The sequence below is a fragment of the Ranitomeya imitator genome, chromosome 1 (genome assembly GCF_032444005.1).
Source record: "Ranitomeya imitator isolate aRanImi1 chromosome 1, aRanImi1.pri, whole genome shotgun sequence".
NCBI classification, from domain to species: Eukaryota; Metazoa; Chordata; class Amphibia; order Anura; family Dendrobatidae; genus Ranitomeya; species Ranitomeya imitator.
Window position 1 is genome coordinate 530,778,616 of NC_091282.1, and position 18,683 is coordinate 530,797,298.

Here is an 18,683-nt window from a genome sequence, read left to right on the forward strand (position 1 = left end):
AGAAAATCATTCTAAGGGCCCACCATGCTTAAGGGGTACTAGCTGCAGAGTCATCCCTTTTTCACTGGATCCTGCATCAAAAAAACGGTCCGTCGGGCAGAGAAAACGTTCAGAGGAACGTTTTTTCTGAACGTCGGAAAATTGGTCAGCGACGCATCCTGCGCTGCCCGTCACAGGCTACAATGGAAGCCTATGGGCTCAGGATGCGTCGATGCCTGTGAAAAGCAGGAATCCAGCGACAGGTCCCATCTTTTCAAAGGGAGCATGCGTGGAAGAATTTCCTGTCAGGGAAATTCTTTCTTGCTCGCTCTATCTCTTTTTACTATTGATGCTGCCTATGCAGCATCAATAGTAACAAGATATAATGTTAAAAATAATTTAAAAAATAAAAAATCGCAGTATTCTTACCTACCGGTGTTCCCGCGCAGCGTCACCAATGCTCCCGGCAGCAAGCGTTCCTAGTAACACATTGCGACTTCTCGCGAGATTTCGCAGTGTATTACTAGGAATGCTAGCTACCAAGAGCATCGCTGCGTGGGAATGCCGGTGAGAACACTGCGATTTTTTTATTTTTTTTTTACCTGGTTTGTGTTGTGTATGCGTTTTCGCAGCGGAAAACCACTGCGAAGACGCATACACAACAGGTGCACATAGCCTCGACGGGTCCGTCAGAAAGACGGGCCCAGTGCACACGTTTTCCACAATCTGCACAGGATCCGTCATTTCAACATCTTGATGGATCCAGTGCAGATTTTGAAGATGGAAGTGTGAAAGTAGCCTTAGGCCATGTTCACACAGTGCGTTTTTTACTGCGGAACCGCAGCGGTTTTGCCGCTGCGGTTCCGCAGCTGTTTTCCATGCAGGGTACATAACAATGTAACCCTATGGAAAACAGTCACTGCTGTGCACATGATCCGTAATTTCGTTTAAAAAGCCGCGCAGAATAGCTGCGGCAAAAAAGAAGGAGCATGTCACTTCTTTTTCCTGAACCGCAGCGGTTCTGCACCCATAGACCTCCATTGTGAGGTCAAAATCGCAGTAAAACCCGCAGATCAAAAATATATCTGCGGGTTTTACTGCGATTTGATGTGCAGAACCGCTGCAGCAGGAAGTGCGGGGGAGCGGGCGGAAGTGCGTGGGCGGAGTGTGGCTGCCCCCCCGTGCTCCGATCCCGCCCCCCCATGCTCCGATGCCCCCCCCCCGTGCTCCGATGCCCCCCCCCAGTGCTCCGATGCCCCCCCCGTGCCCTAATCTCCCCCCCTTATACTTACCCGGCGTCCCGGTGTCCGTCCGGCCGTCTTCTCCCTGGGCGCCGCCATCTTGCAAAATGGCGGGCGCATGCGCAGTGCGCCCGCCGAATCTGCCGGCCGGCAGATTCGCTCCAAAGTGCATTTTGATCACTGAGATATAACCTATCTCAGTGATCAAAATAAAAAAATAGTAAATGACACCCCCCCCACTTTGTCACCCCCATTGGTAGGGACAATAAAAAAATTAAGAATTTTTTTTTTTTTTTTCACTAAGGTTAGAATAGGGGTAGGGGTAGGGTTAGGGGTAGGGTTAGGGGTAGGGTTAGGGGTAGGGTTAGGGTTAGGGGTAGGGTTAGGGGTAGGGTTAGGGTTAGGGGTAGGGTTAGGGGTAGGGTTAGGGGTAGGGTTAGGGTATTTTCAGCCATTTTAGCCCTAAAAAGCTTCCTAGGAAACACAGTCTCTGCATAGAAAACTGCATAAAAAAAGGATAAAAAAACGCATCAAAAAACGCATCAAAAAAGGACAAAAAAAGGACCAAAAAAAGGACCTGCGTTTTCTGCCAAGAGCTGCAGTTTTTAAAAAAAACTGTCCTGAAAAAAAAAGGATGGAAATCCTGAACGTGTGAACATACCCTTAGTTTCCATCTAGTTAAGCACCCTTACCGGCAGCAGATAATTTTATGTAAAACCTAGAACAATGATGTTCTATAAGCACAGAAAGATTTTATTATTTAGACATGTGCCACATACACACAATAGACATGACACATACACACCAGTCACACGCTAGACACAGGATACATACATGTGACACACACACCAGTCACACGCTAGCCACATGACACACGCACCATATATAACCAGTCACACACTAGACACAGGATTAGAGATGAGCAGACCCCTAGATGTTCGGGTCCGGCCGAACAGTTAAAAATGAGTCCAGGTTCGGGTACCAGAACAGTACCTGGACCCTATTCATTTGAATGGGGGGCCAATACATCCAGTGTTTACCACTCTGTCAGATGCAAGACAGAGCGGCAAACACTGCTTCTGATCGGCGGTAAAATCATTACCGCCAGTCAGACAGCTGATGTTCACAAACTGTCAAATGATGTGAGCCCACAGCTGTGATCGGAGGTATAAAGTTTACCTCCGGTCACTGGCGTCGGCTAACCTCATCGAGGTTATGGCAAGTCACTGAGGCTATGTTCTCAGCCAGGCCCCTGAACTGCGGTGACCTTGGTGAGATCCCCACTAGTGCAGTGAGAAAGTCCCGCAGTGTAGAGGCGGTGAACTCACCAATGGGCTTTTTCTCACTCCCCCCTCTTCTCCACACAGCCCCGGATCACCTCTTTTTCCACAAAGCTCATCATCCCCCCTTTTCCACACAGCCCCCTCATCACCCTCCCCCCCTTTTCCACAAAGCTCATCATCCCTCCTTTTCCACACAGCCCCTTATCATCCCTCCTTCTCCACACAGCCCCCTCATCATCCCTCCTTCTCCACACAGCCCCCTCATCATCCCTCCTTCTCCACACAGCCCCCTCATCATCCTTCCTTCTCCACACAGCCCCCTCATCATCCCTCCTTCTCCACACAGCCCCCTCATCATCCCTCCTCCACACAGCGCCCTCATCATCCCTCCTTCTCCACACAGCCCCCTCATCATCCCTCCTTCTCCACACAGCCCCCTCATCATCCCTCCTTCTCCACACAGCCCCCTCATTATCCCTCCTTCTCCACACAGCCCCCTCATCATCCCTCCTTCTCCACACAGCCCCCTCATCATCCTTCCTTCTCCACACAGCCCCCTCATCATCCCTCCTTCTCCACACAGCCCCCTCATCATCCCTCCTCCACACAGCCCCCTCATCATCCCTCCTTCTCCACACAGCCCCCTCATCATCCCTCCTTCTCCACACAGCCCCCTCATCATCCCTCCTTCTCCACACAGCCCCCTCATTATCCCTCCTTCTCCACACAGCCCCCTCATCATCCCTCCTCCACACAGCCCCCTCATCATCCCTCCTTCTCCACACAGCCCCCTCATCATCCCTCCTTCTCCACACAGCCCCCTCATCATCCCTCCTTCTCCACACAGCCCCCTCATCATCCCTCCTTCTCCACACAGCCCCCTCATCATCCCTCCTTCTCCACACAGCCCCCTCATCATCCCTCCTCCACACAGCCCCCTCATCATCCCTCCTTCTCCACACAGCCCCCTCATCATCCCTCCTTCTCCACACAGCCCCCTCATCATCCCTCCTTCTCCACAGCCCCCTCATTATCCCTCCTCCACACAGCCTCCTCATCTCTCCTTCTCCACACAGCCCCCTCATCATACCTCTTTCTCCACACAGCCTCCTCATCTCTCCTTCTCCACACAGCCTCCTCATCTCTCCTTCTCCACACAGCCTCCTCATCATACCTCTTTCTCCACACAGCCTCCTCATCTCTCCTTCTCCACACAGCCTCCTCATCTCTCCTTCTCCACACAGCCTCCTCATCATACCTCTTTCTCCACACAGCCTCCTCATCATCCCTCCTTCACACAGCCCCCTCATCATCCCTCCTCCACACAGCCCCCTCATCATCTCTCCTTCTCCACACAGTCCCTTTCAAGTTACATCAAATAAATTCATCCTCTGACCACTCACACTGAATCCTGGGTCTTCATTCCTATCTGTGCAAGGGTCCATTGTACAGACCCTCATTCTTCTCCTCACACAGTTCCATAGTGCAGCCCCCTCGGTCCTCTCTACTCACAGGGCTCCAGCAGCCTCAGTCAGCACAGCGCTGCTTCCTGTTATCAGGTCACTGGTCTGATGGAGGCCCCGCCCCTCCCAGTGACATCATGCCCTCAGAAAATCAACTCCGTTCTAGACGCTGTGTGCTCTGTGCTGTGCGTGGTGCTGTGCGGGTTATTCTATACCCGGTACTTGCACTGCTCAGTAACAGGTGATGTGAGGTGAGAGCTTTCTATCACCTGCGGCTGTCGCTTCTATTGATCTCATGAGCACTGCGCAGCTGAGAGAGCGGCACCAAGACATCAGTAGCAGCCGCAGCAGGTGATGAGAAAGCTCTCACCTCACATCACATGTTACTGAGCAGTGCAAGTACCGGGTATAGAATAACACTCACTGCTGGGTGCCTGCAATCATAATGCGCTAAAATACAGGACAGAGCAGGAGTCTGGTGAGGGGGAGGACCCTCTGGGGGGTGGGCCCACCGGAGGATTCTCCGATCTCCAGGTGGGCCAGTCCGACACTGACTTCTCCCCTCTGTTAATACCAGCCCTGGCTCTTCATTGCCCCGAGACTCCCGTTCAAAGCCCTAAGTTTGGCCTACAAAGTGATCCAAATCCTGTCTCCTCCATACATCTGAGACCTAGTCTCCTGGTACTTACCTACACACAACCTCCGATCATCACAAGATTTCCTTCTTTACTCCCCTTTTATCTCCTCTTCCCACAATCGCATACTAGATTTCTCTCGTAGATCTCCTCTACTCTGGAACATATCATACTCTCGTCTACCATGGAAACCTTCAAAAGGAACCTGAAAAAATACCTCTTTCGACAAGCCTACAACCTACACTAACCATCGCTCCACCATACCGCTGCACAAGCAATTCTAAGCTCACCTATTGAATCGTCACCCATTCTTTGTAGACTGTGATCCCTCACGGGCAGGGTTCTCTCTCCTCCTGTTGGGGTTGGCGGAACGCACCGAATATATTTATTAGGTGAGATAGGTGCGTTCGCAACCCGGGATCCACCGTGCAGGAAAGAACCTGCTGCTATGCAAGGCGGCAAAGCAAATTAATACAAATGAACTCTGTTACTTCACAGAGCCCGTAGTAAAGAGAACGCTGTGCCCTGTTTAGCTAACAGGGGACACAGCTACTGTGTAGAGCCGACAGTGGTCATGCAGTCCAACCAACACGCAGCTCCTCTCCGGTGGAGCCGGAATTCTAATGGCTATTAGGCAGCCCTGAATTCACACATAAACTCCTCACCGGAGGTGCCAGCATTCTAGAGCTTATTTCAGCCAGGTCCCAGACCACACACACGACCACACTGGCGCTGAGCTCGTACATATTTGATACTAGCGCATGGCCGTGCGGTCATGAGAACCTTTTATAGCTGTAGCAACTTCAGGACCTTCCAGAAGGACCAATGGAAGGCTGCCACAGAACTTGATCAGATACAGGGCCTTCCTGGAGGACCAATGAAAGTTGCTGCAGTACCTGAGCATGTGACCCTTGATCTCCACTGAGAGATCTTACCCTGGGCATGCTCAGTGTGTGCAAGGCAGGACTTAGTCCCAGAAAAGCCTGCTCGCCGCAGACCAGTGCAGGGTACAATAGCAGAGCCTGGAGAGGCAGCAGTAACCCTTTGCACAGTATCAGATTCAGTGAGACGCTGGGACCGACGTCTCTGCTGAGCAGGCTCCACTGCGGCCGATGCAGAATTGGAGACTGCAGCAGACATGGTTCAAGATTCCCCCTGTGCAGTGGCGGGAACGCGACTCCTAACACCTCCTGTACCAGTCGGTGACATGTATTGTTTAAGATTATTGTACTTGTTTTTATGATGTATACCCCTTTTTCACATAAATGGCACCATAAAAATAAATAATAATATTGATATCGCTGTGTGGCTGCCAAAGCAAGGGAGTCGAGTAGACCGTACAGTAACTGAAGTTTAAAAAAAAACAAAACTGTGCTATTACAATATTTCTACTCTGGGAAATTGATGACACTTTAGTCCCTCCCATTCTGAGCTATTTCCAAATATTAACTCTCACAGTCCCTACTGTCAAACTACACACATTAACGCACTGCACAATTCACATTACACAATATACTTGTTCTTCAAGTGGAAAAGTGGGCAATATGTCCATCTCCTTACACCAGTACCTGACACCCATACCAATCTCTGCTCTGGCAGCGGCTGTATGTAAGCAATGTACAAAGTGAAACACTGCAGCTCCATTCATTGTTTAGTGACCACTGCCATGTACTGAGGTTTAACTCCCATCTACTCGACATCCACCAATCTCATATTGATGACCTATCCTATGGATAAGGGCTCATGCAAACATCCATTAAACTTGATCCAAGCACGGACCACAATGCACGGACTGCACGCGTCTCTCCCAAACTGAACTCAGCGGCCTCATGAATGCCTCCGTGCATTGGGGTCCATGGAGTTTCGCAGAAGTCTCCCCGACCACTCCTTTAGAACTAGATTTTTTTTACTATTATTTGTTATTTGTTTCCCTCGTTTTTTTTTAGTAATATATCGTTGTATATCCACTCTAAAAAAAAGACACTCATGTTTGTAATGAAAAATATATTAATAATATTATTTTTTTAATGTTAGTCTCTATATCTGTAGCATCTAATGTTCTTCATAAAATTTTATTTTTGTATTTGTAAGCATACTGAATAAAGATCTTATTTTTTAAAAGACCTAACTTTTTAATAAAAGAAGATATGGAGGATATATAAATATTAAGTAGTTTTGCTGAGCTGCAAGGGCAAGTATATGTTTAATCAGAAGACCCCATGACAACCATCCAAAGCGACCTGCCAGTAAGATTATTCCTACATTTTATTAACACAGAATATACATGTAGTTAACTTAGAATAGGATATCGGGCATTAAGCGATATGAACAAAAGCAATGCAGTAATACTCGAAAAACACTGTTCTCAGAAATACTTCAGAAACTGGAGGTCCAAGTATTAGCACTCTAGAAGCCATTCTCACCATATTCAGCTGAGATCTTTTGTGCCAATTCATGTCTGGGTGCGATATCATAGTATAGGAATTTACTGACCCCAAAAGGCTTCAAACGGTGCACAATGGCTTCCCCTGCAAGGAATACAAAATAAAGAAAAACAATGTTACTGGTTAATTGAGTTGCTCATTACTTTTGAATGTCCCCAGTATGCTAAATAGACCCCCCAAAAAATGATACTTACCCCTGGGACTGGTGCCGCTTTTCTGCTCTGAACACTATTTCCCCATGTGATCTCATGACATTGTATTTATGTTATTTGAGCGCTGCAGCCCATCAGCGGCCCCTAATTGGCCGAATCCTTCATACCAGGGGTGTCAAACTGCATTCCTCGAGGGCTGCAAACAGGTCATGTTTTCAGGATTTCCTTGTACTGCACAGGTGATAATTTAGTCACCAACTCATTATTTGTGTAGGTGATTAAATTATCACCTGTGCAGTACAAGGAAATCCTGAAAACATGACCTGTTTGCAGCCCTCGAGGAATGCAGTTTGACACCCCTGCTTCATACTTTACATGATTGACATCTGCTCTATGAGAACTGTGAAGGCTGCAGCCAATCAAGGGATGGTGATGGGCTACAGCGCTCATGTGAAAACAAACCAAGACATCACCAGGGAATACAGAGCAGAGAAGCAGTGCCGGACCAGGAGGTTAGTATGCTTTTTCATTTTATTTAGCACACTGAGGGCATTCAAAAGGGGTTGTCCAAAAATGGGTGATGAGTGGGTGTGCTGGAGTCAGACGCTCCTGATTCATGAAAAGGTGCACACCATTCATGAATCTGGAGCGTCTAACAAGTGTTGTGCACTTCCATGCGCCACACCAGGAATCTTATTCCAGTCAGGCACTGGTGTGAGATTTGTGGTGTAGGGAATGTCTCAGCTCATTATGAATTAGACGAGCTGTTTCGCCACACCCTTGTCCCACCCCGACTCCTCCCACTTTTCCAAAGCTTGGCGAAAATGAGGTGAGAACGCCAAAATTTGCATAATTATTCAACTTTTCAAATATTTTTATGCCAGAATTCTGGCGTAAAAGCTTTGATGAATCGGGCCCATTGAATTATCTCTTAGGCTACTTTCACATCAGCGTCGGATTCGGCCCATCGCATTGCGTCGGGCCGAGATTCCGACGCTAGCGTTTGATGCGCCGCACAACGGGTGCAGCGGATGCATTTTTCCAGCGCATCCGCTGCCCCATTGTGAGGTGCGGGGAGGTGGGGGCGGAGTTCCAGCCGCGCATGCGCGGTCGGAAAAAGCGGTCCGTCGGCAGCAAAAAACATTTAACGTTTTTTGCTCCCGGCGGTCCACCACAACATGGCGCAACCGTCGCACGACGGTTGCGACGTGTGTCAATACGTCGCAATGCGTCGGTAATGTTACTCTATGGGGCAAAAACGCATCCTGCAAACAAGTTTGCAGGATGCGTTTATTCCCCTAAACGACGCATTGCGACATATTAAAAAAAACGCCAGTGTGAAAGTAGCCTTACTTGTGGGAATGTGTGTAGTGTTTTCTCAGAAATGGAAACAATTTCACAGGGTTTTATCAAAGTAAGGTCAGGTTACCATGTAATGAAAATGCTGCATTTTTTTTTTTGCTGCGTTTTTTTGTGCAGAAAATCTGCTGCATTTAATGGGCTAAGCAATGCGTATGCGATTTCAGGAAAATTCATGCACACTGTCAAACTATCAGGTTTTGTTGCATTTTTTCTCTTTTGGTTTCTATGGGGAGTCTGAAAAAATAACGCACTTGCATTTTTAAATGCAGAATCAAAGATTTTCTCTACTACTAAAAACACATTATAATGTTGCCTGAAATCTGCACCAACAACGCAGCAAATAAAGAGGAAACCCATTAAAATAAACATAGGAAACTCAATAATCAGAGAAGATTATTATGGCGCATTATGGTACGGACACCTGCAGAATATGCAAAAAGAAAAAAAATGCAGCATTTACAGTACATGTGAATTTGGCTTAATAATGTTATAAATTACTGCTTTAATAAGTCAAATTTGTTCAGAGAAAAATGAAATATTTGTATTAGTCCATCATGCTCAATTTTAATCCCCAGCACTGAACTTTCAACATATCAGATGCAGAATTATCAATAATAAGCATCTTTCTCCAGAAATGTGGACTAGTCAAAAACCACATACTGTAAGTCTTTACTATAATAATACAGTTTGTTACCATGTTAATACACAATTTTTTTTCTATTACCATATTACTTACCAATTCGTCCCAAGCCTAGGATTCCAACAGTTCTATCGGAGAGTCCACTCCCACACATCCATAGGGGTTTCCACGTACCCCATCCCCCACTATGTAAAATATTAAAAAGGAGTTAGTGACCTATGGGACCATGTGAAGTTAGGAAATTAATTTCAGTGTAGGTGTTATCTGACTCAGGGGCAAGTTTTTTTTAACTTAAAACTATGAATTTGGGGCTAAAAATCATATGGATTGCAATTTGATTCCATAGCATATTTTGCACTGTTTGGCCTTTACAGGTTCTTTGATTCCTGCTCATTCAACTTTGATGTGGTTCTGTGGTTAGGTGGGCTCTCATTGCTTCAGAAATGCCTGACATGAAGACGCTATATGTAGTTTAGGTACACTGTGGGGCATTTCGATTTGGAAGTGCAGAATTTGCTGAATTTCTTTTGAGGGACGAAGGGCCATTTTGCTTTTCCAGAGCCTTTGTGCTACCAGTAACATGGAAGCGCCCTATATTTCTGTTAACAGATGATGGTCCTGAGTGGGGACTTGCTTTTTTTGTGGATTGACTTTAAGCTTTTGTTAGGAACTTTTTACATAAGGCTAGGTTCACATTGCGTTAGGGCAGTCCGTTTAGCGCATAGCGCTACGGACTGCGCTAACGCAATGTCCCAAAAGGGATCGCGTTTGCTGATCCCGCTAGCGCAGATGCCCGATCTGCGCTAGTGAGGAACAGACCGCGAACGCTGCAAGCAGCGTTCGTGGTCCATCACTCAAATGACGGCACATCGCTAGCGCACGCCCAGTGTGGGCATGCGCTAGCGATGCGTTCGCCATTACAAGCAATGGCGGCGTTAACGGACTACGTTACACCGCGTTATGTCCGTTTAACGGGTTCACACAACGCAGTGTGAACCTAGCCTAACATTTGGGATTACATTTATCCGGCGATCTACGCTGAGTACTTACTTTGGAGTTTCCATCTAAATCTCTGAGTGATGCGACTCAGATGAAATCCCCGAAGGATCCATTGACTATGATGAGGCAGCAGAGTTACTCTGGACTCCGTTCAGGGGTGTAATTTTTTTCAGAAGAGCACAAAACTGTAGCCGACGCCACTTTTATGAAATCCTAAAAAGACGGACACCCCCCCGAATCACAGTTCCTCCATCTGCCTCATTATATGAAATCTTCCGCTGGGGGCTCTGTCTGAATTACGTATTTCAGAGATTTACATGGAAACCCTGATGTAAGCGCTCAGTGTAGAGCGCAATATAAATTTGTGTCTTACTGTGATCTTTGGGAAGCAGAATGAATAAATCAACAGCAGGTGAAGAATTGATTTTTTTTTTACGCCATTCCTCATGTGGTATAAGTCATATGGCGACTTTATTTTTTTGGTCGGCGTGATTACAGTGATACCAGATTTATATGGTTTTTTTTAGGTTTGACAGCTGTCACACACTAAACATTTTTTTATTGCAAAAACTAATAATTTTTCCATATTTTGGCCCAAGAGTCATGTGAGCGCTTGTTTTTTGACAGACAAGTTGATGTTATTATCGGTACCATTTTCAGGCACATAACTTTTTTTTCTGTCTTTCTATTCTGAATTTTGGGAGGCAGAATGAACAAAAACCAGCAATTCAGGAATTACTTAGATTTTTTTTTCTTTCGTTCTGCGGGTGCTAAAATTGATAAGGCAGTTTTATTTTTGAGGTTAGTATAATTACAGTGATACCCCATTTATATATTTTTTTTGCCGCTTTTACACAGTAAAAACTATTTTATAGAAAAAATGATGATGGAGCTATATGATGGCTTGTTTTTTGCCGGACAGGATAACATTTTCAAGGGTACCATGTTTATATATATATTTGTCTTTTTTATTCCACTTTTTGTTCAGCAGTATTATGATAAAGCACTTTTTTTACCAGTTTTTTTTTATAATTTTCACTAAAGGGGTTAACTAGTGGGGCAGTTTTATAGGTAGGATCGTTCCGGATTCGGCAATACCAAGCATGTGTACTTTTAATGTATGACCTGGATGGTGACCTGGATGTTGTGATGATGACTTCAGATCACCATGGCAACGATCGGGACCCCACAATGATGCTGCGGGGTCTCCGATCCGAGGGCAGAGGGGCTGTCTTTTCTGTGCCTGCTCTCGAAATGTGATCGAGATTGATTGCAGCATTTAGGGGGTTAAAATGATGGGTGCAGTACGGGACCACTTCTGGCACTGAGTGCTGAGTGTCAGCTGTCAGAATCAACTGGCATCCTACAGCGATCGCACGCACAGCCTCTGTAAGTGCAAAATCAGTTGGACGTATCCATAAGTTCCAGGTTAATAAGCACCAAATCATAAGGACGTATGGATATGTCTCGGGTGGTAAAGGGTTTTATTGTTGTGCTCTTAAACCAGAGAGTTATGTCACACAAAATAGTTGATAAACAACATTTCCCACATATCTACTTTACATCAGCACAATTTTTGAAACATAATTCTTTTGTTAGGAAGTTAGAAGGGTTAAAAGTTGACCAGAGATTTCTCATTTCTTCAATAAAATTTACAAAACCTTTTTTTGGGACCACATGACATTTGAAGTGACTTTGAGGGGTCTATATAATAGAAAATACCCAAAAGTGACTCTAAAAACTGCACCTCTAAATATGCTCAAAACCACATTCAACACATGTATTAACCCTACAAATGCTTCACAGGAAATTTTAGACTGCACAAGGAAAAAATGAACATTTGACTTTTTTCACAAAAATTTTACTTGAGACCCCAATTTTTAATTTTCACAAGAGTAACAGGAAAAGATGGAGCCCAAAATTTGTTGTGCAATTCCTTCTGAGCATGCTGATACCTCATACGTTGGGCAAAACCACTGCTTGGGTGAATGGCAGGGCTTGGCAGGGAAAGAGTGCCATTTGACTTTTTGAATGCAAAAATTGCTGGAATATATAGAGGATGTCCCTAATGTGTCTAACAGTGCCAATCTCCCACAATTGACCCCATTCTGGAGACTAGACCCCTCATCGAATGTATCTAGATGTGTGGTGCGCACTTTGAAACTCCAGGTGCTTCACAGAAGTTAATAACATTGAGCTGTAAAAATAAAAAAATTGAATTTTTCATACAAAAATGTTACTTAGCCCCAAATTTAGCTTTTTCACAAGGGTAACAGGAGATATTTCACCATACAATTTGTTGGGAAATTTATCTTGAGTACGCCCATACCCCATTTGTGGGAGGGGAAAACTACTGTTTGGGCACACAGCAGGGCTTAGAGGGGAAGGAGCGCCATTTGACTTTTTGAATGAAAATTTGCTGCAATAATTAGCAGATTCCATGACGCCATTTGGAGTGTCCCTGATGTTACTAAACAGTGGAAACACCTCACAAGTGACACCATTTTGGAAACTAGACCTTTCAGGGAACTTATCTAGAAGTGTGTTGAGCATCTTGAAGCCCCCAGGTGCTTCACAGAAGTTTATAACGTTGAGCCATGAAAAAAAGCACATCATTCCTACAATAATTTTCTTTTAGCTCCAAATTTTTTTATTTTCACAAGGGTAACAGGAGAAAATTTTAATCAAGATTTGTTCTTCAACTTCTTCTGAGTATGCCAATACCCTAAGTGTGGTTGAAAACTACTTTTTAGACACAGTACAAACCTCATAAGGAAAGAAGCGCCATATTGGAGTTCAGATTTTGCTGGACTGGTTTGAGGGTGCCATGTCACATTGGCAGAGCCCCTGAGGTGCCAGAACAGCAGAACCCCCCATAAGAGACACCACCATTTTACAAACTATACCTCATTTATTCATCTAGTGGTGCAGTGATCATATTGACACCACAGGAGTTATAGAGAATTCTATACCATTGGCAGTAAAGAAAAAAAATTGCATTTTTACGATTAAAAAGTTGCTTTAGCCTTAGATTTTACATTTTCACACTGGGAAATGGTTAAAAATGGCATCAAAATTTGTCCCACAATTTCTGCTGAATGTAGGAATATATGGCTGTACGTTGTTTACATCCTTGAGTGCGGATTTTCCTACAATAGTTTGCGGACTCCATTTACAGAGCCCCTTATTGCATGACCAGTACGTTGTGACTAGCTCATGCTTCTGGAGACACAAACCCATAAATTAGGTGGGCTCTCTGTTATTATGCGGTGGTCTAGGAGCAACATGGAATGAGCTCAGAAGGAAGTGGTAACTGTACTGACCGCAGTCCCTAAGCTCAACACAACACTAGAAGTAGCCGTGGAATGCTCCTAACTCTCCCTAGGCATCTCGTCACAGCGTAAGAGCTAACTACCCCTAAAGACAGAAGCAGGAAAACTATCTTGCCTCAGAGAAAATCCCCAAAGAATAGATTAGCCCCCCACAAATAATGACTGTGAGTGGAGAGGAAAAAGACATACACAGAATGAAACCAGGATGAGCACAGGAGGCCAGTCTAGCTTGATAGATAGGACAGGATGGAATACTGTGTGGTCAGTATAAAACACTACAAAAATCCACGCAGAGTTTACAAAAAAATCTCCACACCTGACTAAAGGTGTGGAGGGTAAATCTGCTTCCCAGAGCTTCCAGCAAGACAGAATTAATTCATACTGATAACTGTTGTGAGTTCTGTGGTCAAGCTCCCTCCTGTGGTCATGAGTGGTACTTCGGCTGGTTCTGTCCATGAGCTTCATCTGGTGGATGTGTGTGGGGCTGCGGCTTCTGAGTTTCCTTCCTCAGGTGACGAGGTTAGGTCGTTAGGTGCTGCTCTATTTAACTCCACCTAGTTCTTTGTTCCTTGCCTCCAGTCAATATTCCAGTATTGGTCTTGCTCTCTCCTGGATCGTCTTGTGGCCTGTCTGCCCTGCATAAGCTAAGTTCTGCTTGTGTTACTTTTGTTTGCTATTTTTTCTGTCCAGCTTGCTATATTGGTTTTTCTTGCTTGCTGGAAGCTCTGGGACGCAGAGGAAGCACCTCCGTGCCGTTAGTCGGTACGGAGGGTCTTTTTGCGCCCTCTGCGTGGTTGTTTGTAGGTTTTTGTGCTGACCGCAAAGCTATCTTTACTATCCTCGGTCTATTCAGTAAGTCGGGCCTCACTTTGCTAATACCTATTTCATCTCTGTGTTTGTATTTTCATCTTTACTCACAGTCATTATATGTGGGGGGCTGCCTTTTCCTTTGGGGAATTTCTCTGAGGCAAGGTAGGCTTATTTTTCTATCTTCAGGGCTAGCTAGTTTCTGAGGCTGTGCCTGAGGCGCCTAGGTCTGGTCAGGAGCGCTCCACGGCTACCTCTAGTGTGGTGTGATAGGATTAGGGATTGCGGTCAGCAGAGTTCCCACGTCTCAGAGCTCGTCCTATGTTATTAGTAACTATCAGGTCACTTTGTGTGCTCTAAACCACCAGGTCCATTGTGTTTCTGAATCACCAGTTCAGAACAGATAACGCTGGACAAACATAAAAAGCACTGAACGGATAAGTCCACAATCTGTGAACAGAAAAGCGCAAGCAGAAACTTAGCTTAGCTGAACTGGTCAGGATTACAGGGAAATCCAAAGAGATGTGAATCCAACCAGGAACCATTTACAAGTGGCACTGGCTGAAGGAACAGCCAGGCCTAAATAGCCGAGCAGAAGAGACAATAAGTGGAGGCAGCTGATGACAGCTAACTCCAAGGAGCAGCCATACCACTTGAAACCACAAGAGGGAGCCCAAGAGCAGAACTCACAAAAGTGCCACTTACAACCACCGGAGGGAGCCCAAGAGCGGAATTCACAACAGTACCCCCCCCTTGAGGAGGGGTCACCAAACCCTCACCAGAGCCCCCAGGCCGATAAGGACGAGCCAAATGAAAAGGACGAACCAAATCGGTGGCATGGACATCGGAGGCAACAACCCAAGAATTATCCTCCTGGCCATAACCCTTCCACTTGACAAGATACTGAAGCCTCCGCCTCGAAAAACGAGAATCCAAAATCTTCTCAACCTCATATTCCAACTCTCCCTCAACCAACACCGGGGCAGGAGGGTCAACCGAGGGAACAACGGGCACCACATATCTCCGCAACAAAGATCTATAAATAAGATTATGAATGGCAAAAGAGGCTGGAAGAACCAAACGAAAAGACACCGGATTAATAATTTCAGAAATTTTATAAGGACCAATAAACCGAGGCTTAAACTTAGGGGAAGAAACCTTCATAGGAACATGACGAGAAGACAACCAAACCAAATCCCCCACACGAAGCCGGGAACCAACACACCGACGGTGGTTAGCAAAACGTTGAGCCCTTTCCTGAGACCACGTCAAATTGTCCACCACATGAGTCCAAATCTGCTGCAGCCTGTCCACCACAGAATCAACACCAGGACAATCAGAAGGCTCAACCTGCCCAGAAGAAAAACGAGGATGAAAACCAAAATTACAAAAGAAAGGCGAAACAAAAGTAGCCGAACTAGCCCGATTATTAAGGGCAAACTCGGCCAACGGCAAGAAAGACACCCAATCATCCTGATCAGCAGACACAAAGCATCTCAAATAGGTCTCCAAGGTCTGATTAGTTCGCTCAGTTTGGCCATTAGTCTGAGGATGAAACGCCGAAGAAAAAGACAAATCAATGCCCATCCTAGCACAAAAGGCCCGCCAAAATCTAGAGACAAACTGAGAACCTCTGTCAGAGACAATATTCTCCGGAATGCCATGCAAACGAACCATATGCTGAAAAAATAATGGAACCAGATCTGAGGAGGAAGGCAACTTAGGCAAAGGTACCAGATGGACCATTTTAGAGAACTGGTCACAAACAACCCAGATAACAGACATCTTCTGGGAAACAGGAAGATCCGAAATAAAATCCATGGAAATATGCGTCCAGGGCCTCTCAGGGACCGGCAAAGGCAAAAGCAACCCACTAGCGTGGGAACAGCAAGGCTTGGCCCGGGCGAAAGTCCCACAGGACTGCACAAAAGCACGCACATCGCGCGACAAGGAAGGCCACCAAAAGGACCTAGCAACCAAATCTCTGGTACCAAAAATCCCAGGATGACCAGCCAACACTGAACAATGAACCTCAGAAATAACCTTACTTGTCCATCTATCAGGAACAAACAGCTTCCCCACTGGACAGTGGTCAGGCCTATCAGCCTGAAATTCCTGAAGCACCCGCCGCAAATCAGGGGAGATAGCAGAAAGAATCACCCCCTCCTAAAAGAATGCCAACCGGCTCAAGGACTCCAGGAGAATCAGGCGAAAAACTCCTAGAGAGGGCATCAGCCTTAACATTCTTAGATCCCGGAAGATACGAGACCACAAAATCAAAACGGGAGAAAAACAGGGACCATCGAGCCTGTCTAGGATTCAGCCGCTTGGCCGACTCGAGGTAAATCAGATTCTTATGATCGGTCAGGACCACAACGCGGTGTTTAGCTCCCTCAAGCCAATGTCGCCACTCCTCAAACGCCCACTTCATAGCCAACAACTCCCGATTGCCGACATCATAATTGCGTTCCGCAGGCGAAAACTTTCTGGAAAAAAAAGCACACGGTTTCATCAAAGAACCATCAGACTCCCTCTGAGACAAAACAGCCCCTGCCCCAATCTCAGAAGCGTCGACCTCAACCTGAAAAGGAAAAGAAACATCCGGCTGACGCAACACAGGGGCAGAAGTAAATCGGCGTTTAAGCTCCTGAAAGGCCTCAACAGCCTCAGAGGACCAATTCGTCACATCAGCGCCTTTCTTCGTCAAATCAGTAAGGGGCTTAACCACACTGGAAAAGTTGGCAATGAAACGGCGATAGAAATTAGCAAAGCCCAAAATTTTTTGAAGGCCCTTCACAGATGTGGGTTGGATCCAGTCATGAATAGCTTGGACCTTAACAGGATCCATTTCTATAGACGAGGGAGAAAAAATAAAACCCAAAAAAGAGACCTTCTGAACTCCGAATAGGCACTTAGACCGCTTCACAAACAAAGCATTATCACGAAGGATCTGGAACACCATCCTGACCTGCTTCACATGAGACTCCCAATCATCGGAAAAAATCAAAATATCATCCAAATATATGACCATGAATTTATCAAAATAATTGCGGAAAATATCATGCATGAAAGACTGGAACACAGATGGAGCATTAGAGAGCCCAAATGGCATCACAAGATATTCAAAATGGCCTTCGGGCGTATTAAATGCAGTTTTCCATTCGTCACCCTGTTTAATACGAACAAGATTATATGCCCCTCGGAGGTCAATCTTAGTAAACCAACTAGCCCCCTTAATCTGAGCAAACAAATCAGTAAGCAAAGGCAAGGGGTATTGGAATTTGACCGTGATCTTATTAAGAAGACGATAATCAATACAGGGTCTCAAGAAGCCATCCTTCTTAGCAACAAAAAAGAAACCCGCTCCCAATGGTGACGAAGAGGGCCGAATATGCCCCTTTTCCAAAGACTCCTTAACATAACTCCGCATGGCGGCATGCTCTGGCACAGACAGATTGAAAAGTCGGCCCTTAGGGAACTTGCAACCATGAATCAAGTTAATAGCACAATCACAGTCCCTGTGTGGAGGAAGGGAACTGGACTTGGGCTCATCAAATACATCCTGGAAATCCGACAAAAACTCAGGGACCTCAGAAGAGGGGGAAGAGGAAATTGACATCAAAGGAACGTCACTATGTACCACTTGACAACCCCAACTAGTCACCGTCATAGTTTTCCAATCCAGCACCGGGTTATGTTCCTGTAACCATGGAAAACCCAGTACAACAACATCATGCAGGTTATGCAACACCAGAAAACGGCAATCTTCCTGATGTGCTGGAGCCATGTACATAGTCATCTGTGTCCAGTACTGAGGTTTATCCTTGGCCAGGGGTATAGCATCAATACCCCTCAAAGGAATAGGGCTCTGCAAAGGCTGCAAGGAAAAACCACAGCGCCTGGCGAATTCTAAGTCCATTAAGTTCAGGGCAGCGCCTGAATCCACAAATGCCATGACAGAAAAGGACGACAATGAGCAAATCAGGGTCACAGATAAGAGAAATTTAGGCTGTATAGTACTAATGGTAACAGACCTAGCGACTCTCTTAGTACGCTTAGGAGATAACATGAGCAGAATCACCACAGTAAAAACACAGCCTATTCTGACGTCTGAATTCCTGCCGTTCTGTTCTAGTCAAAATCCTATCACATTGCATAGGTTCTGGACTCTGCTCAGAGGATACTGCCATATGGTGCACAGCTTTGCGCTCGCGCAGACGCCGATCGATCTGAATGGCTAGAGACATAGATTCGCTCAAACCGGCAGGCATAGGAAAGCCCACCATAACATCTTTAAGGGCTTCAGAAAGACCTTTTCTGAAAATAGCAGCCAGAGCCTCTTCATT

The 18,683-nt window shown here is 45.8% G+C and overlaps 1 protein-coding gene across 1 annotated transcript in view; it reads right to left on the reverse strand.

Moving 5' to 3' along the window:
• The window catches only part of LOC138677333 (glyoxylate reductase/hydroxypyruvate reductase-like), a 137,691-nt gene that overhangs the window by 41,623 nt on the left and 77,385 nt on the right, over positions 1-18,683 (reverse strand). Inside the window, exons 5-6 of the mRNA XM_069767386.1 lie at positions 9,296-9,384; positions 7,025-7,129 (exon numbers count right to left, since the gene is read on the reverse strand). Of these exons, the coding sequence (XP_069623487.1) occupies positions 7,025-7,129; positions 9,296-9,384 (194 nt within the window). The remainder of the gene's footprint in view (positions 1-7,024; positions 7,130-9,295; positions 9,385-18,683) is intronic.